Source organism: Harpia harpyja, chromosome Z, assembly GCF_026419915.1.
Source record: "Harpia harpyja isolate bHarHar1 chromosome Z, bHarHar1 primary haplotype, whole genome shotgun sequence".
Classification (NCBI taxonomy): Eukaryota; Metazoa; Chordata; class Aves; order Accipitriformes; family Accipitridae; genus Harpia; species Harpia harpyja.
The window spans coordinates 23,004,497-23,027,756 of record NC_068969.1 but is presented as its reverse complement, the minus strand read 5'-3'; the positions used below and the strand labels follow the sequence as shown (position 1 = coordinate 23,027,756).

General features: G+C 39.9%; 1 protein-coding gene across 3 annotated transcripts in view; it reads left to right on the top strand.

The window, feature by feature from the left end:
* Positions 1 to 23,260, top strand: part of SUMF1 (sulfatase modifying factor 1) — a 39,098-nt gene that overhangs the window by 8,754 nt on the left and 7,084 nt on the right. For all 3 annotated transcript variants that reach the window (XM_052778083.1, XM_052778082.1, XM_052778084.1), the window contains exons 4-7: positions 11,617 to 11,699; positions 13,929 to 14,051; positions 14,764 to 14,878; positions 15,834 to 15,947. In XM_052778083.1, the coding sequence (XP_052634043.1) occupies positions 11,617 to 11,699; positions 13,929 to 14,051; positions 14,764 to 14,878; positions 15,834 to 15,947 (435 nt within the window). The remainder of the gene's footprint in view (positions 1 to 11,616; positions 11,700 to 13,928; positions 14,052 to 14,763; positions 14,879 to 15,833; positions 15,948 to 23,260) is intronic.

The window sequence follows — 23,260 nt, the reverse complement described above, 5'->3', positions numbered from 1 at the left end:
ACAGCTAAGCAGGGTGTACACAAGGCAGAGATACTACACAAGGTAGTAGCAGGACTGAAACTGCATCTTTTGGCAATAGTTCAGTTAGACATAAATAAGTGTTCAAGTGAAACTGCATCTATAGAGGAGCACAACTTTTTCTTGCCACCTTTTGTACCTTCTGATGCTAGATAAGCAAAGAGAGAGAGGTGGGACAGTCTGAGACAAAATTATTTCTTTTAGTTAGTAGCAAGGTTTTACTTGTGTACAACATTTGATCCAAGGTACAACTTCAAGAGTTTAGAGGATTATTTGTTATGATAAACAACTGAGAATACCTGGGGCTTTAGTTTTAGTCATTTAATTTTCTCCAAAATAGTTTATCACACAAAGAGAATTTTTCTTCCATGTGCATGGTGCAATACCTTACAATAGTGAATATTCATTGTTCTACATAAATGATGCTCTTGGTTGAGGCGGAAGTCTGTAGAGTTTGATTTTTATCTTCAAGGGGCAGACTGATAGATCAGAGGTTTCAAGAAGCCCTATGTCAATGTGTGCTGTGAAGGATTGGCAAAAAATGTGGGGTTTTGTTTACTACTGCAAGGGAAGAAAGATTACAAGAATAGTTTGTTATCTTTTAATTCAGGACTAACATTTCTGTACTGTGAGGTATAAGAGGACTAAATTGGACTTCCCAAATACGAGCATCACTGATGTTGAAGGTAGAATAAATGCAGATGGGCTCATCCCATCTTCATAAAAGTTAGTATTAGAGAAATTCTTTTTCCTACCCTAGTTCTGTGATGCAGAAATCCCTAAATCAGGCTCTCTGTTTTAAAAAAAACAAACAAACTCTAAGAATGCTGGTGTAAGCTGAGTCTTGGCTACTTTTATAAACACATAGAGAGTGTTGGGAGTCACTTTCCTGGGTGTGTCAGCCAAATTTTGAAGTGTTGGCTGTAATGCTAACAGAACAAGTATTATGCCAGAGCTGGAATGGAGCCCAAACTGGTCTTTTTGGCTGGTTCTTTATGAAAGTTTTCTCTATTTGTTAAAAGTAAACTTTAGGAGACTGTCCTTTTGCCATGTTTTCAGTATTTATTATTAGGTCATTTTGCGAGTTGCTGGCATGCAGAGCATTGTCAAAATGAACACACAGAAAGATTGTACTAATTATTTTGGTAAAGTGATCTGGAGCATAGTGACTGACTGCCTTGTAGTTTGGCACTTCTTAACTTTATGCTGATGCTGTGGACAAACTTACGTTCTAAAACATGGCAATATCATGAGGATGTGGAAAAGAAACTAGGAGCTGCTTTTCTTCCTCCTGTCTGCCTGCCCCCTCACCAGCTACCTACCATGAAATCCAACTTTCAGCAAGCAACTTCTGTCTGCAAGGAGAAGGTGTCAGAAGGCAGCTCAGTGGTAGAGTGGAAAGCAAACTCTAATGCATGAAGATACAGCTTAGAATTTTATCTGTATATGCTTCTGCCTCTCAAAACTGTGTCTTTTTGTTGTTCTAGTAAGCATTTTCTGTGAGAGGTTATAAATGTTGAAAGTACTGTGTGGACTTTAGTTGTTTTGAGGGTCTTTGGGTTTTGTGAGAGTGCGATTTGTAGCCTAGAACAAGCAAGCGTCTTGCAGTTGCAGGGAAGGGAAGCATCAGCCATGGGGATCTCAGACAACCGGATTCCGTGTAGGCCATGCTTATCCTGGCTAATTGAAACTAATAAAATGTGTTAGCAGTTTTCTATAGATCATGCTTTCAAGAAACAAGTTTCTATAGACAACTTGCAAGACACTTCTTGTTGTGAAAATGTAGAAGCATCCCAATTATGGGGCAGGGACTTTAAGGGTTCTGCAAAAGCAAATTCTTCCTCGGGATCTGCAAGCTTAAATTAAACAATAGAAAATAAAAGCTAGCTTCTTGTTACATTGCCCAAAATGTTTAAAATCTACTAGTGTCTGCTGGGGAAAAAAAGGTGAAAGGAATCTGATACTACTCAATTACTTTTAAAAAAAAAAAAAAAATGAGCACACTTTAAAAATTGGCTACTGCAGTGTAACTGTTCAAATGTAATCAGAAAAAGTGTAAATTGCATGAAGTTGGTTTTCATCAGCAGATTGTAATGACCAGCAATAGAAAAGATTAAGGCTTTTTTCTCAACGTATACCTTAGTCAAGTCATATTTTAGCTTGTGGTATATACCTTCTTGGATCATAACTATCACCATGAAAAGCAGAAATAAGATATAAACATTGGTGTGTTACTGGTACTGGAAATCCCTCCACCAAATTGATGGGAGAAAGGACTGTATTTTTACTTTGCCTTAGTGGCAGAGACATGTTTTGATAAGGCTTTTCTCCAGTTGAAGCACAGGGGTGCTAAATGCAAATGTGAGTATAGGGGAAGAGCAACAGGAATGTGTATTTTGGAAGTACTATTTTGGAAGTAGTATTTCATACGTAGTGAAAGAATTGGAGAAAGGTGGAAGTGAAGATATTGAACTAAGTGGTATAAATAATGAGCTGCATGTGTCTGTCATGGAGTATCTGAGGGTTTGCTCTATTTGGCCACTTTGGCTTCTCCAGTTCTTAAACCAGACAAATTTATCATAGGCCCTCAACGGAAGCAGTCAGCTAAATTAGAACAGAGGTGGGGCTGGTGAAAGCTAATGCGGGAGCAAACCAGCTTAGCACGTAGAATAATTGTTGGAGCTTTGGGTGTGCATTTCCTGGAGGTGAGGTGGTCTCCTAGATAGCCACTGCTACAGGAATGTAGGTTGGACCTAACCCTCCTCTGGAAGGGAAGCAGTAAAAAGGGGTGTAGCAGCCAGTAATTGAATTGTTCTAGATTTCTGGAAACTCGAGTTTTAGTTTTGGCCTTGAAGTTTGCAGTGGTAACATGGCAGAGAGTGAAAATTTAGCTCTGTAACAGATGAGGGTGTTACTGATAGAATTGGTGAGGACTTTTTCAAATAAAAAAGGATTTTTCTAGGGTGAGGGTGGAAGGTCCTTTGAAACAAAAGCGTTTTGTATGGGCTTAACAAGTTTTGATAGCTTCAGATGCTAAAATCAGTTCTCAGACTTGCAGATTAAAATCAACTACCAATTACTGCATCTGTTACAGCTATTAACTTATGGCCTTTTTGGGTACTTGGCCTTTGGTTTAGATGTCATAGATAAAACACAGCCTAGAATTGCCAATAGCTTGGCATTTGGAAATTATTTTTTTCTTTCCTTCTCTTTTGAGATAATTTGGGGAAATGGAAAAAGCTCAAAATTTAGAGATTTTGCTATTCTTATTTTATTATGAAACTGTTTTCCTGCTCTTTTATCTCCCTGACTTAGTTACAGAGGAAGTAGAGAGGGTACTGTTATTCCATGGCATTGTAAAATGCCATTTATATGGCATTTTAATGTATCTTAGAGCAAAAAGCATGGGGATTGTGTCTGTGAAATGAGAAGGTACTGAGGCATGCTTACCAGTGAGGGGATTTGAGGGCTCTTGCAAATAACTGCAAGGGTTTCGTTTGCTGTGCAGCTACCATGAAAAAGGTAAACAGGATAGCACTTACTGAGACTGGAGTACAGCGTAAGTCAGATTTGCTCACTGGAGAGTAGTGGGAACATTTTTACTCTTGGCTTGTGGAAGATAGCAAAATTAATTTTTGCTTCTAGGCCAGATAAACTCTGCAATGAAGAGACTGAAAGCATACAAATCTGTATACTTCATTTGTCTTTAAGAGGTATTGAGTTTTTGGTCTGAGAATGCAATGAAATTAGTTCACTGGCAGACCTGAGCAAATACTATTAAGGAGTTCTGGTCAATCCAGAACTATGGGATGCTACTTTCATCCCTGTTTATATGGAAACCTCTGCAGTGGTCTTGAGCTATGCAATTTACCTATTTATAGCAGTGCCTCTAGCCTGTAACTCAAAGGGCATAGTCCCGTTCTAAAAACAATGAAAACATTATGCATTTCAAATGAGTATTTCAAAATAATAATGAAACAAACAATGATTGCAGGTAGTATAGCAGTGCTAGTGTTTGTAGCAGTTACTATGGAGAATGTACCTTCTGACAGCACGCGATACTAACTTGCTTATCTGTGGCTTGGGGGGGGAAGCAGGTAGGTTATTGTATAGTTTGTCTGATACTGTTAGAATGTCAACATACATAGGATGCATAAGCAGCAGTTGACAAATACACTTATTGCTACTTTAGGGGTAAATTTCATTTCAACCACACTTGGCTTTTCCTTTTTCAGAGGCCTTTCAGAGAGGAAACTGAAATCAAAGGAAGAGATGGGCAAGCCTATTTCTTGCAGACCCCAGTGCTTCAGATATCTCCCCTAAGGAGTTGGGAAGATGGAGCTGTTAATCTCGATCTTCTTATGCTGTGCTCTCACTATTGGGATAAAGAATGATGTGCAGGAAGCATATCTCACTGGGAATTACCAGTAATATTAGTCCATATTTATGAGTATAAACTACAACTTTAAAGGGGGGCATTGCCTGTGCCTCAGGCTGTAGATATAGCTGTGCACGCCTCATTTTCTTAATGCTCATATTCACTTGGTTATTGGAAAAAATTACTAGTTGAGTGCAGATTTATATGTTGGCTGAAAAATAGACTTCCAGAGATGGAACTCACCAGGAACATCAGTTCCTCAAAAGAAACTTCTTTGGATTCCAAAACTTGCACCTAATGAATCTTACTGGATTTTAGCATCAAATATTTTTGGTTATTTTTCTTGGAGGATTGACATAGCTGTGAAATATTACACTGAGATTCGATGACCTTTCCTTACGCAAAGGAAAAGGTCCCTTCGTAAAAGTAAAGTGCTAGTTTCTAATTAAGTCTGAGATCTTTTCTCTAACTGATGACTTAAAATACATTTATTCTTATTCTATAAAGCTGCTGCCTTTCCTTTTTGCGGTACTGCAATTTCAATCTACTTTAAAATATTGGGAGTTAAGGCAAACAATATCAATATTCAATATTACACAAAAACCTGTATTGCTTTTATTTCTGAGCTAATGAGGGAGACTAGAAACCTTAGAAAATAAGAATCAAAACAGATTCTTCTGTAATTAGAGCTTTTGGGGCGCTGGGACTTTTAATTGATATAATAAATAGCATGGGACTTGCAGTAGCGTTGCAGAAGCTGGCAACATGAGGTATTAGTTATCTCCTGGAAAAAATACTCAACTGTCAATTTCTGAGCTGTTTCAGTGTGCTTAATTACTGATTTAGTGGAGGATTTGACAATCAAGTTTCAGTTCAGTTTATGTACATAATTATAGAAGGTTTGTTCTTCTCTGCAGAATAGCTTCAAGTACAAATATGAGTTATAGCGGCGTTTGTAGATTATGTCTCCCTTATGCAGCTACTATGACAACCTTGATAACTGGCTAGGAGAGATCTATTCTTTGTCCTGAGCCTTGAAGCAGCATTCACCTCCACACTATTTACATTGCAATGTCTCCCTGACTCAGTTACAGCTGTTTCAACTTAAACACAAGCTTGTTGCTATAGAGATGATGCACTGCATAGAAATAGGTCGTGTTGGTGTCGTTTTCAGTGCACGGACAAAAAGGAGAAGCAGAGCTGCAGGCTGGCGAAGGTGAACGGGGAGCGTGCATCTGCCGGAGGGATTTTCCTTGCGTTTGGAGAACAGCCTTAAAATTGAGTGGGACCACTCCGTGGCTCTGGCTTGTTTCAAACGGCCCCTCGTGGCGTCATGTGTTCTGAATCCGAATCCATCAGAGGAGGGGGCTCAGCTTCGTCTCTGCCCTCCGCTGAGTCCCCCTCTGACCCAGAGCAGGACTCGACGAAGGTAGTGACAACAGCCAGCCAAAACGCTGCCTGCGTAAGCCAATGCAGCAGCCCAGAATAGCTGCTGCTTGCTGATGTCTGCGACGGCGGAATCACGGTCCCGACGCTCCATCGATGTGTCTGTACCCATCGCCTGCTCCTGCGGGCAGGTGTAGGTTAACGTTGCCCACTGACTGGCCATGCCTGGCTGGCAGACTGGGCTCCCATGGGAAGGAGGTGCTGTAGTGTTGGATCCGTGCTTGGGAGCTGCCTGTGGAAGGTGGGAGAGAGGTCTCTGCCCTGATTCTTAGCAAGGGAAGAAGTTTTGGAGGGTTGTTGGGAAGGTACGCTACTTAAAAATATAGGTGTAAAGTTCCTTGTGACCAGGAGCCCACCTAATGTGATTTCTTTGTGGTTTCTGAGAGGAGAATGACAGTGGCTCATCTGTTGCACAGTGATCACTTTTATTTCTTAAACTCTCTGCCCTACTAAAAATGTTCTATTTTCTGTCTGCCTCTTTCTTCAGTAGTTCATTAATCAGCTGTTCAGGGTTTAGGATATGGCTTAGAGGAGGAAAAATTGACAGAGATTTACGTGTATCTGCCTTACATGGATAAAATAAAACCTCATCCAAAAATTACATTCTTCACTGAATCACTAAGTTTTTTTCTCACATCCTACCAATCCTAGCAGTGAGGGTGTCCAGACCACTGGGTGTATTTCCCAGAGATAATGCTTCATAACTTCCCTGCTTCCAGCTGATGCACACATTGCTTTTGCAGCCAAAAGGATGCTTTTGCAAATTAAAGATGTACAGTGCTTAACAGAATCTGATTCAAACAAATGGTAACCTATTAAGTCAGCTTCTGAAACTGAAGTGTGTGTATCTTTGGTTAAGAACCTGCTGCTTAATAAATGATTCTTGAAGTGTTTTCCAGACATAGACTACATTTCACTCGGGAAAAATCTCTTTTCAGACAGTTGATTCCTAAATTGCTGAAGTTCTTACTCTGCAATAACTTTTGCTTCTTCCAGATTTTTATCTTGACCTAGTGTACACAGGCCTTATTATATTAAAATAGCATTATAATGCTGTAGCACATCAAAAAAATGTTTGGTGCTACATGTCTGGACAACAACATGAATTTCTCATCATCTTATGGGCCCGACAAGGTGAAAATCTACAGCTTTTTTATTTCAAGTGACTTGCTGCATGTTAGAAATGGAATTAGAGCCAAGATTAGCTACTCAGTTGAGTTATTTTGGTAATTTTTCTAATACATAAATGTGATTTGCGTTTGAAATTTGGAGCTAAAGCGGGGAGTTGGTTTTTTGGTGTTTTTTTTTTTTTTTTCTAACATGGCCAGTGCCATGTTAGGTGCAAGACTAATACAAATGTTTTCATGGTTATTGGCTGGATTTTTTGGGTGTGTTTTGGGTGTGTTTTTAAGGGTATTCCCTTACCGCTTTTGCAGTAGCAGTAGCGGTGTAATGCTGACGATGAAACTTCACTTTCCTGATGTTCCCCCCTTTCATTTTTTTCTATGTATCTTTAGAAAGGAATTTTCTTCAAGATAATTGTAAAGTAGTCTAAAAATCTTGAAGTCGTGAGTTAATGGAGCAATTAGAGTTAGGCTATCCCAACCTACTTTGAAAAGAAAATTGAATGCTTCAAACTTTGAATGTTATGCAAGCTGATAGTGGGAGTATAGGCTTTAGTTCTGCAAATCGCTTCATTAGAGTGGAAAACTCGTAGGTTGGAATTAACTATTAGTATATCTTCCCAGCATTATCATACCATGTTCTCTTTTCTTCACAGTGCTACAAGTCTGTGATAAGCAGAACAGTGAGTTCTTAAAAGTTTAATCCTGGAACAGAGAGCTCGATAATCCAAGTTTTCAGCTGGATCAGACCAAAACAAGCATTGAGCTTCTCTGCCTCTGACATGTGCTTTGCTCCTAGAACTGCATTTCCTTGTATATCGAGGCAGTTGTGTAACATTTGCAGAGCCATTATGTTTTTAACCATTTCTGTTACAAGTGATAGGCTATGCTGTAAAGAGTTAATCAAAATGAAGGAGATATTGTCCTCTAATTCAGTATCTCTTCAAGATCTATTCAGCAGCATATGCTGCTATTTTTACAAAGTGAATCTGTTGCCAGTCTACAGAACACATGTTTTGGAGTGAAGCATGAGAACTGCTAAGCATTATGAAAGTAACTAAGCTTATTAGTGGCAAGGGAGGGCTTTGCTGTATTAACTGTGATGTTGTACTATCTCTGTCTAATTAGCTCTTCTACTAATTAGATTTAGAGCAATTAAAAGCTTTAAAGACTTCTGAAAAGTTTTTTGAAAGGACTGTAAATTTCAGGTACATGACTTTCTCTTTTGGAAGGAGCATCTTGGTGCATGCTCGCTCATGTCCATGGCTGACTTAGATAAGTTTCCAATTAATTATTGAAGGCTGTAGGTACTCTATCACTGTTACTGCTGTCCTAGTACTATATGTGTAACTTCTCTAAAGATCTGGGTGTTCTGCAAAGACTGGCAGCCATTAGGTGTTCAGTTCAGCAGAGCCAGAAACAGAAGACGTGCACACGTAGTGCTCTCATGCGGAGAGACTATATTTTTCTTGGTTTAAAATAAACCATTCTGATTGAAAGCATCTGCTTTTTGTTTTTGCATAACAAAAATGTTTTCCAAAATTAAAGTCTTCTAAAGTGTAAGTCTTTGCAGTCTCCTGCAGAGATTTTTACTTTTTTTTTAATTCAAACCAAGCAGTTTAATTTACAAAAACGTGTTGTGTTTAGAAACTCTTGGGATGTTATCTTACTTGTGATCTTTCAGATTCACGGAGAACCTTTAGCAAATGGTACTGTGGGTCTTATTTTCCTTAAAGAGCTGTAAAATTCTAATTTTGGATTTCTGTCCTATCTTGAGTATAGATTAAAGGTTAAAGCTCAAAATATACAAGGAATTGGTTAAGTCAGACTAGTTTTAAACCTACTGACTGTAGTATCTGTTTAGCAGCTTGGTCTTCTGAAGTTTTAGTGCTATGAGAGTTGAGTGGAGTATCTTTCTGAATGAAGATCCCACCTTTGGGTTTGAATGCTCAGTAACAGAGCTATAGTTTCTAGTAAGAGATCAAATTCTTCCCATGCTTTTTTTGAAAAGGGTAGGGGTCCTATCTTGAGTATAGATTAAAGGTTAAAGCTCAAAATATACAAGGAATTGGTTAAGTCAGACTAGTTTTAAACCTACTGACTGTAGTATCTGTTTAGCAGCTTGGTCTTCTGAAGTTTTAGTGCTATGAGAGTTGAGTGGAGTATCTTTCTGAATGAAGATCCCACCTTTGGGTTTGAATGCTCAGTAACAGAGCTATAGTTTCTAGTAAGAGATCAAATTCTTCCCATGCTTTTTTTGAAAAGGGTAGGGGCACCACTTCTGGTGAGAACATCATTGGCTTTGTTAGATACTGAGCCAGAATTATGTGGTTTTGTCAATTTATGTGCTTGCCATGCTAGGGAGATCAGAAAGCAGGATCTTTAACAAATGTCATTACTTCAGTAGTATGCCTGGAGGGTCCCATTTAGGTAGAGAGCACATGGACAGAACATCTCAGTCATCAGCAAGCTGCTGAGAGCATCTTTTTCTTTTGTACTTAACACTGATGTTCACTCGCTCTCTAGAGCGTCAAAAACCTGTGTGTGGATGACTTCCCAGCCTGGAGGAGTCCTGCAGCATGTTTAGGGATTCCAGCGCTCTTGCCTAGAGCTTACAGAGCTGTGGGCTCTTCAGCTGAGCTTAAACCAATGACTCTGCAGCTTTACTCCGGGATTGCTATTGATTTACAGTGAGCTTTTAGGTAAGGTACCCAGATGTATGCTGTAGGCAAAATTCGTGTGCGATGATGGGAGAAGAGTGAAAAGCTGTCATGGGAGCTGTTATAGCATAGATTGATCAGATGCTTTAAATATAATATAATATGTCTTTGTGTATTAGCAGCACTTCTATTTCTTAGGCACTTTATTTTATTTTCCTACTGAAACATTCAAATGAGGGATCTGATGTGTGGTTTGGACCAGAGTTTTTCTTAACAACTTAAGTTTGTCATAGATAATTTTTTTTCTCACACACATGTAATTACATGTTAAATGCTTGTCACTGTTGAAGGATGCAGCTTCCTCCTAGTAGCTGCTGTTAAAATTATTTGACTGGGCTGGTGCTCTGTCTCCCAAGTACCAGCTTTCAATGACTTTTACTTTTGGACCTTCCTGTGAAGGATTTGGTGAGTTAAAGGGTAATGCTCTTGGCACAATTCCTACTTGTGTGTGTAACACTTCACAAAGTTGGTTTAGCAGCCTGATGAAGAGAAATAAATATTCTACTTCTTCCCTTTGCCATCTGTAGAGCAGGGAAAGCTGAGGGGCAGTTGAGAGGGCAGAAGTTGCTGAAGGTTGTCCTGCAGGCCAGTATTAGAGTAGCATCTGGACCTCCTAGGTCTAGGGCTAACCAGCTGGTAGGTTATTTAACTCCTAAAGCATTGGAGGGTTATTTACTTTGATTTTTGTTCATTATGGAAATTGGAGTATTTTAGAAACAAGCACTCAAGCTGCTGGAAAAAAACCACTATTGATGGTTAGCATAAGTGTTCTTTTTTGCCTCAATTTTCTGAAAGGGCCCATTATTAAGATAGGTATTTCTAAGTGAATGTGAATCAGAATAGAATAGTTAAACGTGCTGTGTGCTGACCCTCTCAGCTTTGAAGTAAGCTTACTAGAAGAAATCCGTAATGAATGTATTCCAGGAATAATTCCTTGGCATTGCAGAATCAAATTTGAGACTTTTGGTTAGAGAGAAGTACTTGATGTGAGCATTGTTGCACAGTATTTTGTCTGCAAGCTTGATTTGCTCAGCAAACCAACTGGGGGGGGGGAAGGCTTCACTTGACTTCTGTGGCTCTTCTGTCTCCACCTTCTGGAAGCTGATAGCAAATAATTTAAAATCAGCTTACTGAGTTAATTAACTGGAAAGCAAATGTGTTGCAAGATGTGTGTTTTGACCCTAGTTAAAGGATGTCATCAGGATTTTGTTTTAGTTATTCCAAAACACTGAGTCTAGGGAGCAAATAATCGGGATGAAAATTCTCTTCAAGCCAAAATTGTCTTTTTTATTGTCTCTGCAGAATGTCAGACTGAAGTCAGCCAGAAGGTTAGCTTGTTTAACTGTACTGTGGGGATACTGTTGTAAAAGAATCGAGTAAAACTGTAATGTTCCAGATGACCTCTTTCAACCACTGCCATCTGAGTGTTCTTGGCATAGTTTTCAGAGGTGAAGAGATACACTTGAGAATTTCTGAGAGGACAGTCTGGTCCAGCACAGGTAGTGTGCTGAAGGCTGTGCTTTCAAAGAGAATAAACTGTGCTTTGTATCAGACCTGCAGGTGAGAAAACGTAGAAGGGAAGGAGAGACAGCCAGAGGGCAATGTTTCCAAAAAGTATGCTCAGGATTTGGTCTCCCTCTCACTTGTTGGTTGGGTGGTATTTTCTTTGTGCTGTTCAGTACCTTGGGCTGTTCTCTGGCTGGGAGTATTGTAATGTCAATCAAATGATCACCTTGGTTCGATCAAATGATCACCTTGGTTCGATCAAATGATCACCTTGGTTCGTCAGAATAATAGGTCAGTTGGCTGCAGGCAGAGCCGTGAGCTGTGAGTAAAAGCTTTGTAGCCTATTGTCACATGGTGGTTTTTCAGAATAGCCTTTAGCTGGGAATTTAAGCCTTCTTCCCTGGCCACTCTTGTCCCTTTTCAGGTTGCAGCTGCTCCCTGGTGGTTGCCTGTGAAGGGAGCCAACTGGAAGCACCCTGAGGGTCACGACTCTAGTATCTCCAACAGGTAAGCCATAAATGGCCATTCAATTGGAATACACAGCGCTTGTAAATGTACCTGTAAACTTGCACCAGGAATGGGGGTACAAGAAAGGGTTTGTTTTTTTAATTAGTTACCTGTTTGCCTCTGCTTCTGCGACTATTTTCCCATCTTCTAATGTGTTGCATGCAATATTCAGTGGTTGTATGGTCAATGACGTAGTAGTATTTCAAAAAGGTCTATAAGCACTTTCTACCTGAGGGAAGAGAGACCATACTGAAATGTGCTTCCCTGTGTTTTCCATTCACATTTGTATATCAGCAGTGAAACAAAGTAGATCTTTAGAGGGTCAGAAACTTTAGAGCGTTCAATGCAGATCTGGTTTCGGAGAGGAAGACTAAATACTAACTGCATGTGTACCCTAGGAGTCCGTGTAGTATGTTGTCCATCTGGGATTTGGAAGCCTATCTCTCTGGCAGCAGAAGATTGAAGAGTTTTGTGCTTTTTATTGTATTCTGACTTTGTGGGCTGATTATTGTGGAAAATCAGTTGTGGATTTATCTAGAAGCTCTAAATGCTTTGGAAATCTAGTTTTTCTTAACAGCCTATAGTTGGTGCCATGCTTTGCTAGTATGAACCCTGAAACTTGCTGATCCATGTCTTTATGCGATCTCTTTACATTCAGAAGTGGAATGAATTTTATGCCTAGAAAATCAAAAGGCTTCATTATTCTCAGGTGCTTTTTATGGATACTGCAGAACTAGCACAGGATTGCACATGTTGAAAGCCATTGTTCAGTTATGTAAATTATTGTATGCTTACTTGGATGTGACTCTTCATTTGGGACCTCTTATATTGCAACTCTTTTTCTCACTAGGCAGGTATCAATGCAGCTGGCACTAGCTGCCTTAAGCAACTAGTTAAAGTTTCAAAACTGCTGTTTGAAATAAAGTCAGACTCTTTAGCCTAGATCTAGTAGATTCGGGCATGTTTTTGTGTCCTCCAAGGAGAGGGCTGTGTTAGTGTAACATCACCTGATGGCTGAACTGCTTAGTAACAAGTCCGTTGTCTGTTCTCCAAGGGCAATGAAAGAATTATCTGAGGCAAAAATAGAGATCATATTGGGAGGCGTTGTTAGGGGGAGATGGAGAAATTTAGGTCACAGTCAGCAGATAAGAGTTGGAAATGTGCCATGTAAATCTAGTCTTGCAAAGTGTGGTGCAAACCTAGCCTAGTAAAACTGCTGGTGAACTTGCCATGTGGAAGTAGCCTAATGGACCAAGAGGCATATGCTGGCTTGTTAAATGAGGCAGGAAAGACGAGTTAATAGGAAGTCCTCTGTATGTGTCTTCTGGACCAGTACCCTCAGCTCTTGAAGTATCTTGGTCTATTAGAGGCTTGGATGGGGAGGATCCTTGTGACAAGAATGACTAGGCATTTTTTCTGTCTTTTTTCTGGAAAAAGACAAGGATTGTAAGGGCAATCCTGAAACTAAACCAAAGGAGAGATGGGAGATTTCATGTGAACTGTGGAGTGCTTGAAACATGCAAAGAAAAATACTTTTTTGTTAAATATCTTCAGTTCACTGTTTCCTGGATTGGGTGCTGCAAAAGATGATGTTGCTAAGAGTAAGGACTCCTTCTCATCCAACCTCTCTCTCAAAAACCCTACAACTGACAGCAAAGAACCTGCAGCAAAGAGAAGAGTGCCCAGGGAAGTAAAGAGCATTTGCCATTAAACTGCAAAGTAAATTTTCCTGGTGAGAATCTGGACTTCTTGTTAAGTTACTGTCAGACTAGCCTAGCAAGGAGTAGTAATGCTGCAGGCTTTTGGTGTCTTCCTTTGGGTCTCTGAGCACCTACGTTGCCACAGGAGCCAGTGTGTCAATAGTTCCTCACTGGCTCCTGGGTGCAGCAGGTTTCTGAGGTGAGACTGTGAGGAAGCACAAGCCACAAATGTCTTTTTTTAACTGTAGAGGGCTGTACGTAAAAGCATGACGAGACAAGCAGAAGTTAATTTTTTTCTCTTCCTTGTTTTTCTCTGATGGTTGCATTTCCTTTCCAGCATCTTGCTGTCTTTCTTTAAGTAGCTTCTTTTCTGTAAAAGTAATCTGATAGCTTGTCCGGTTGTAACTGGAAACTTCCTCACAGTCCTTTGTGGCCATATCTAAAAGAGTTTCATAAAGTGCTTGAGGTGTATAGCTGTGAGATTGCCTAGTTCTGCTGATGGTCTTGTCCTATTTGTTTTGTTCCCCAGAATGGATCATCCAGTTCTTCATGTTTCCTGGAATGATGCTGTGGCATTCTGCACCTGGGCAGGGAAACGATTACCAACTGAGGCTGAATGGGAATACAGCTGTCGAGGGGGTCTTGAAAATAGGTACTTGTCACAAATATGTCCCTGATAAACGTTTAACACTGGTATTTACTAGATAAGGAAGAGTTGTGTGGGTTTTTATTACCCTCAATGTCTTTTTCTTGTGTAGTATGCACATCTCGGGTAAATATAACACTGACTTACTCTGAACAGATTCCTTTAGGCAAGTGAATTTCCCTAAATGGTGTATTGTAATCTGAACTCTATAATGGGAAGAGAATGCAAAGAGCCCAAGAGAGCAGGCGGTGTGACAAAATGCCAAGACACAGGACTGCTGCTATTGCAGGAGATGAAAGGTGTAGCGAAGGAGCTTAGTGCCAAGGCCAAAAGAGTTGCAGAAGACCTTAAGAAGTAAATAACTACATCACTGCACAGCAACTGTAGGGCCACTGCATCCACCTGTTATCTGACTGTGGGCTTGGGGAGGAGGAGAAGACAAGGTGAATAACAGGTTTATGTCTTCTCCATCCTGTGTCCTGGACTACATACTGCACAGGGCAGCGCTGCCTTTCCCTCCTTCATGTACGAATTGTCCTCGTAGAACCCTTGCTCTCTTTGAAAACCTGCTAGATGTTGGTACAAATGGAACTGGAATACAAACAGTTCTCCAGGGTAAGGTGGAGAGGAAGGGGGTGTGTGTGGTGTGGTGTGTGTGTCTTTTTTTTTTTTTTCTTTTTAAGTGTTTGCAACTGTTCTTCTGTATGTCTTTTAATAGACTTTTCCCATGGGGCAACAAGCTTCAGCCAAAAGGTCAACATTATGCCAATATCTGGCAAGGAGTGTTCCCAACTAATAACACTGCAGAAGATGGATACAAAGGAACTGCGCCTGTAAGTATGTGTCTAAGTGAATTAATCATATGGAAATGAACTTAGTCTTCCTAAAACTGAGGTCTGTGTTCAACACAACAAGCCATGGCTGTTTTCCATTCCTGTACTCTTTCACCTTTAGATTTTTAAAGTTACAGTGTATTTCACTGCAGGCTTGAGTATTACCAAGGGACACTTTTTAAAAGCTAATTGAAAAGTAAAGATTATTTTCATTTTAACTTTCAGTTCTTCTCAGACTGACCTCTTTTCCCCCTTTCCAGTCAGCTTACAGTCAGAAGCTGAAATACTTTCTGCCTGCACTTTTGGCATTACAATTTTTTGAACTCTCATTTTTTTGGGTAGTTGTTCCTGAGGCACAAAAATCATGCAATAGTTTAAAAGAAATGAAACTTCCCTTTTTGGAAAGGTTTAGTCTGTCTAGTATAGCAAACAATGGAGTAGAATTTTAAAGGCAATCAACAATGTGAATGAATTATTAAATGGTAGTTAAAGTAAGTCCAAAAAGTTTCATCGTTAGAGAAGTCTTGCATATGCATGAGTTGACAGCCACTCTTGCTTTCCTTTGATGGAAAGGGGAATCTGGAAGTTGTAAGTATGGGCATGGAGGTCAGATCACTAATGCTACGTTCGGGTCTGTGTCTGTTGGTCAAACAGTGTTTCTCTTTAGAGGATCAATCTCCAAAACCAATGAGAAGATACGTGCCCTAATGGAAATGTGGTGCTGAGAACATTGAGGATGATAATAGTTCCTTCTTTCATTCTATTGTATTTAAATGGAGTATGTAGAAGTGTTATAGTTCTGCACTACTAATTTGGTGTCTGCTTTTGAGATATGAAGGCAGAAGCTCCTAGTAAAGACACATGTACCTTCAGCAGACTGGCCTTCAGGATTAAAAACCTTATTTCATGTTGAGTGGTTTACAGAACCAGCACTTGTGTTCTATATCTTGTATAGGTCACTGCGTTTCCTCCCAATGGATATGGCTTGTACAACATTGTAGGAAATGCCTGGGAATGGACATCGGACTGGTGGGCTGTTCATCATTCAATGGATGAAGTTCACAACCCTGTAAGCATTTTATTGGCATCACATGAAGTATAGAATTCCCTCTTGCTACTCTGGTCTGGTTGCTGTTTGAAAACCTACTGTTCTTTGCTTCTCTCTACTGTGTCTCGGGTGGGGGACATTCTGTGTTGTGGTGAATTAGGAACTATCACACCACAGGCAATCAACACTGAAATTGTAGTGCAATTTTATTTATTCATTTTTTCTTGGACAGGCCTCCACAACTAGTTAGCAGTTGAATACTTCCAAACTGGCATCCTGTTACGTAAAGCATGAATTTGCCAATGCAGTGGAATTACTTTAAAAAAAGAAAAGGAAGATTTTTTGTTTATGTTGCTACAATCTGTACTACTCACCCCACCACCATTAGAGAACAAACCATTGTGAGTTATCTTCATGGCTTCTACTAGCTCATTTAGAATTCAATGTGTACTAAAGCCGATGTTTATGGGGAGAAGTAGCTTACCAGGCTTTGAGAGGTTAATATTTGGTTTTCTTTGTGGCAGACAGAGAAAGAGGTCCTGCAGGGTAAGCTTCATATGTGGGGCTTCTCATACAGTATCTCTCAGCAGATTCAAGTATTACGTCTCTTTCTCTCTCATTTATCCAGGTTGACTAAATCTGAGAAATGCTCTGTACTCACAGAGCTTGTTTTGTTCAGACATGGTTAACCGTAATGAGAAAACCAATTAAACCTCACAGGGCAGGAGCTATCTCTTTGCTGCAGGATTTGAGTATCCCCATGCTGTGGTCTCTTATGGTACGTGTAGTCTTTCTTTGGCATGCCAGGCATAATTGGAGGCCTTTCTGGGAAGTCAGCAATTGGGAGCTTGAGGAACTTGCTAAATTTTTTTTGCTGTTCTGTACATTGCAGATGTTGACACTCTGCTGTTCTTCCAGGAGGATGTGTCTGGCAAGAGAAATCAGACTCATCTTGGGGTCTAGATTGCTCTAGATCTGTACTAGCAGTTCCATCACACTGATGGAGCATCTAGAGACCTCCTAACCCATACCAATCATGTCGGCCAATTTCAAGTTACTTGTATCCCAGTAAAATATACCACAGGTCTCTCCAGTGGCTTCAGCTATGTGTCGGACAGTGTGCTACATATATCTTCCTAAGTAACTGAAATGCTTGGGACTGTAGCTTTTTTTTTTTCATTGTTTGATTTAAAATAGGATGGACTATCCTCTGATTTTTTTGGTAGACAGTCTTAGTGGTCTACCAACGGCTAAAGAACCTCCTTTTCCTTTGGGACCTTGGCTGTGTTGTATCTCCATCTACTACTTTTCTCACATACTGCACAAATAATACATATGATGTGATTTGAATATTTCACAGTAGTCAAAGTTTTCTGCCAGGTTCTGTAATCCAGCAATAATGGAAAGCTGTATTGCATGAATTGTCTCTTGAATGTATAAACACACCTGTCTTTTTCTAATATTGACTCATGGCTTTCATACACATACAGCTAAAATTTATATAGAACTTACACTTAGCATGCAAGCTGATACTTTAGATTATTTTTTCTTCCCTGTTTGCATACTGATTGATTAGGAAAGAAACATATGCTGTCTTGCAATTCTGTTTCCATTCCGGTGGGGTTTTTTTATATGCAATTAAGGATGATTTTTTTCCTGTACCTTTTGAATGGGGAAGCAAGGCCAGTTTACGAGCAACATTTCTAAAGGTGAAGTCTTGAGTAGCTAGCAGAATGTAAATTTAGGTGAAAGTGAAGAACAATAAACCTAGCAAACTTTCCCATATCAGAGTAGAGTATTGATTTGATTGCAGCTTCGTAAGTCAGAGTAGGAGGAGGAGAAAGAGCAAGGCTGAGCTTTCCATTCCCAACTGTGTGGTCACCCTGGTTTGTACCAGGAAACTCCGACTTGACCCCTCTCACTACTGAAGCTTCAGTGCCCGGAACAAAAGCATAATGATCTGCATGTGCTGCCTTAATTGGAGTGGAGGGGAAGGACCCCTTGCAGAGACAAACAGCATCTGTGTCCCTGGGAAAGAACACGAGTCTGGCAGTTGGTAGCATATTGCAACGGTCCCTGTTCTTTCATCTGGTTCTCAGGCTGACAGCTACTTCAGTTTTGGCTGCTTGTTCCTGCAGTGACCTCTCAGGGCAGGGAAAAGTGCACGGCTCTCTAGCGGTCTTCTTCCTTAGCAAGAAGTGGCAACACTGGGGAGCAAAAATAGAGTAACTAGGCTGAGTCTGGAGAACAGAAACACTTCTGATGCTGTGTGTATGTAGAACTTAAAAGTCACAGATCTCAGGTCTATTTCGCCTAGATATGGTCTACAGTTTTTTGTTTGTTTTTGTCTGTAGGTTAGTAATGTGCATTATTTGTTTAAACTGTTAAAGGCTTTGTGTCATCACTGGCAAAGTCTTAGAGCTTTTTTTTTTCATGTAAGATGACTGGCTTTTATAGGCTTAAGGCATGAAACAACTAATTTATGTTGAAGTTACTGTGGTAACAATGGAAAGAATCTCCAGCAGTCTTCATCCAAACTGTAGCTTTCAGCTAATCCATTCCCTGCCATTGGTGCTAGTTAACTTCATCTTATTTTATTTTATAAAGAAAAATAGTTTTCTCTGCCTGTGTCAGCCTTCCCAACTTGTCCAAGTTGCACAAAATCCAGCTAGCTAGAATCATGTATTTTTCTGAACTACAGCTACTGTGGTATGATGGTTGGAAAAAAAAAAAAAATATCTGTCATCTTAAGTATTGCAGTGGTGCACCTCCATTAGAATGACTTACTTAAATGATACGCTTTTGTGTTAATGTCAATGCAGCAGCGCTTCGGTGTTGAATTAAGGTGATGGTGAGAAACAAGTGTCCTGTGACTTCTGCTCCCTGTTAAGTGGCTATGAGTTTGTTAAGGTTTTTGAATTCAGCACAAACATTTTGCAGACACTTCAGAAAGTTTTTAAAAATTAGGTGTTAACAATGATGCTTTTAGGTTTTTTTTCAGTTGGAAACTAATTGTCAGAATCTGGTGTCTGAGGCAGAGCACTTCAAAGTGAATTCCAAAGGGTTTTTCTGATTAAATGGATAAGGAAACCGTATCTCATAATGTGAAAAGGTGTCCCAAAATAGCCAGGCTGCAGTATCTTCTGAGACATTAAAAATGATTAGCACCATATCTATCAGAGCCAATCTCTTAAGTCTCTCCAGAGTACAAGTCAGCATAACCTATATATAGGATGTGTTCTTTCTGCCTAAAAGAATAGGAATTCTTCTAGAGGGTCAGAGCTTAGTGAAAGTTTTTTAACATATTTAGTTTAACAACTGAAATCTTCAAAGCAGTTTTCTAGTACTGGAGAGATTTTGGGTATACTGTGGATTGGTTATGAGGAATGTATGGAATTTTGCACACAGGTTCCTTTTTTTTTTTTTTTCCTGTAATAGATTGGCTTGCATTGACAAATAATTACCAAGAGCAAAAATAAACTGGGACACCTGAAAGTGCTTTGTAAGTTGTTTACCACTTTTTAAGGTGTTAGATTTAATTTATGCTCTAACAATGGAACAAACAATGTTTTTCCTCTTCTTTGCCAGGTGTAGGACCTGTGCAGTTAAGTATTGAAGCCAAATAAAAAAACTGGAAAGATTTTTATGCAGCTCAAGAAGTATATAGAATGCAGAGCTTGGTACTGTGTCCTTGAAATTATAAGCTGTGGAGTGCCAGGAACACTGGACACTATTGGCAATAGTGGGGTTTTGGGGATGCAGCCAGAACTTCCAAAGTTAGTGGCATTGAAAGGCATCATAATATGTTATGGATGTAACTTTTAAGAGCAGAGCATTAGTATAACATTAGTATAACTCTTCAACTATTCTAGTCCAGACTCTTATTTGTATAGTAGTAGCAGCTTGTTCAAAGCATAAGGAGCAAGTGGCTTTTATTTTGAATTCTACTTCTCATCAGCTTGTGCAGCCAGCTGCAAATGTTTCTGCTCATTTTTGACTTAAGCAAATGAAAGTCTCCCCATTTTCTGAGCATACAGGATCAGTGGCGATTAGTGTACTGTACTTAGACTAGCTGTGAAAGCAAATAAACAGTATTATATTTGGAGGGGTTTTAAGTAACAAATTGTATATAGCGAATAACCTCATTTGTCATCTGGAACACAGTGAATGGTCTCTTGATTTTGTGTGAGATATGAAACACATGATTCGTGTGTTACTCTTGCAGAAAAAAATAGGAAGCATCCAAGCTGGTAACATTCACTTAGTGCAGCAGGATAGTCCAGGGGGAATCCCACATATCAGGAATCCTGAACCAACCAGGATAAGCCAAATCTAAAATAGCTGTCTGTGGAAAACTTTTACATGTGGAAATGGAAAAAACCTCTAAATTTTCTGAATTTCAAGTGGAATAGTGTGTCTCAATTGTGACCTGTTCTTCCAACTTCCCCTCACCTCTCAGCGTAGTTGTCTCTGTTGTGTGTTCACTAACCACTAAAAGCCTTTCTAAGCAGAATTTTGTCATGCATTTAGATCTAGGGTGCCAGGCTGTATCTACCATGGCTGTTCTCCAGTACACATTGTGCATTCTGGGGCTCCTTTCTTAAGGGATTCTTCACTTGAGTGACTGCCAGGAGATCAAGGAGCTAGCTGTCTTGCTGCTGCTCTCTGAAATTATGTTGCTTGCACCTGAAGACATCTTGGAGTTGCACAGAATGGGGCCACGTAGCAGTACAAAGACAGTCTTGCAGCATGTCTTAATCATGTAGGCGAAGTGTTTTTTATGTGGTCAAACTGAGTTTGGGGGGGAATTATAAAATCCACTTGAGAAAATGTAAAACTGATACTTCAACTCCTCCAGTATTGGCAGTGAGTGAAAAGCCAGAATGCTGCTGTTGTCAGAAGTAAGTGCTTCTGGGCTGATGTTACTCATGAGTGGGAAATAAATCCAGAGTTTAAGGCAAACTCACAAGAAATATTTCTTCAGTACATATTGCAGCTACTATTTGGTGCAGAAGGACAGGACTAGGAAGCACCATGTTGTTTTTTGTTTGTTTGTTTGTTTGAAAAATGTAAACGATCATTTGACAGACAGTAGCCAAGTGTGTGTGTGAGATCAATCAATTAAACCACAATTCCTTTATGGGGCCATTTTAATTGCGGTGACTTCTGGCTCAGGTTTTTTTGTATACAGTGCGTAGTTTCTTATGACCTGCAGTTCTCTGAAAACTGATTTAGCTCAAAACAGAGTGGCCATGTAGCTGATGGTGCATAGAAAATTATGATGCAACTTCAGAAAGCATTTGTTTGATGTAATGAAAGAAATACAGCTTTCTTTTTAATTTAAAAAAAGCTTCTATGATGTATTTTAATAACTCTTTAAAGAATAATCCTACTTGTAAGCTTTGGCAATTGAATGCGCAAGCACTTGTAATTATGCAATCGGCCTATAATATGTCTGTAACAACATTATACTACAAAATAAACTTGCCAATATACAGTAAATTCTGTTCTTTAAATCTGGGATCAAAGTGTGGACAGCTCTGGCTCTCTACATATGGACAGCAAACATCCTTCCACTTCAGTATCAGATGGTACACTTCTCCAGATAATGGCATAAAACAATATTGTTTGGAACAAATATTTGCTTGTTTTAATCAGATGTTACCTTAATTGCTGTGGTCTGATTAGTTTTTATTATGGGTAAGCACAATCAAAGCAGATTTCCTTTATCTAGAAGGAAGATACAAGCATGAGCAAATACTAACATTGCAGGCTTTCTGCTTTTCTTAATTACACGAAATATGTGATATTGAACTGTAATGTTGTCTGGCCAAACTTAGATAACGTTTGTACACTTTTACTTTACCAAGTATGTTAAATGCATGCGTTATTTTAGAAAAGCTACTGACTGGGGGGATCTTGGCTTTTCAGGATGCCATACCTGAAGTCTCTGTAGCTCTGTAGAAGACAAAGCAGTGAAGTTTTTAGGGGTTTGGTTGGGTTTTTTTCAGTAGTCGCTAAGCAGCCAGCGCTCAGACAGGAATGAGTTTACATTTCTACATCTGCAGATGTAAGGACTGCTAATGTTCTTTGTAAAACAAGAGAAAGCTTAAGCAAGTGATGTAGGTAGGAGGAAGACCACTCAGAGAAAAGGACTCTGGTCGGAAGGGTGTGTATGGAACTCCCGTGTACAGTGTCAGAAGCAGGGTGTCGCTGGTAAGGGACATCTAGCTCTTAACTCCTTTCAAGAAATTGACATCTCTTATTCCAGTCTGTCTGTAGGGACTTGGCTTCTTCCTTTATCTCAGTTTGGAGCTGGGATCGGGGCGTTGTTTTGGATAACAGAGATGGTTCATGCTACAGGTAGACCAAGGAGCTGCAGCACCCTTCTACCCACCTGGACAAAATTGTTCAACTTCCTATGCTAAGGAATTAGAGTCCAAGTGGTTTCTTCCTCCCTGTGACGTGTCTGGGGTTTCTTCAGCAAGGCTGGGGTAGAGAAAGGAGTATAGAAATAAGACATGCAGTACAGGGGAAGGACAGCTGCTTGCCCTGAGCTATACCGCAGTGGCTGAGCTGCGAACTTACTGGGAGCTGTAGTAAAGGGCTCCTGAAGTAAAGGAATGCAAATACAGCCCACGGCTGCGGGGATGCCAACAGATCATCTGGGGGACTTTGAAGTCCTCGGTCTGTAGCACGAAGTAGGGGGCTTGCACAGGACGCAAAAGCAAACCGTTAGAGGAAGGAAACGCCAGACTTGATTCCAACACCATGTTCTCCTTGGGCAGACAAACCTGTTGTACAAAAGGACAAAGCAGTGTAAACGGTGATGCTCATCAGTCTGGAACAAGAATGTCTTTCTCACTTAGTTTTGGTTGCTTTCGGATCAGCCCACATGGCTTTGCTAGGGACCTTGGTGATAACGTGGTGCCTTTTATAGAGAAGCTGAGCTACATATGGAATGAAAGCATAATCACTGCCTGCTATGTTCAATGTTGTGGTTCCAATTTTAATTCCACAATAGCCTTCAAATGAGACTGAAAGTTTTTGTAAGCTGCATTTTTAATACTAGGAAGGAGAACTGAATTAACTGTGCTCTACCTTTTGAGGCTTTGTGGTTCTCTTAACCTCCCTTAATTTGAGTGCAGTCATGAGCTGAGAAAGGTATCAATCCAGTTGGTCTCTTGCGTACAGTTACTTGTGCATTTGATTTTGTACATATGCAAGTAGCTGGATACAACTGTAGGGAAAGCTGGTTATCCCAACTTCTTTTATCTTTTCCTTCGCTAAAATTACAGAGCATGACAGGGAAATACCAACAGCAAGAGAATTAA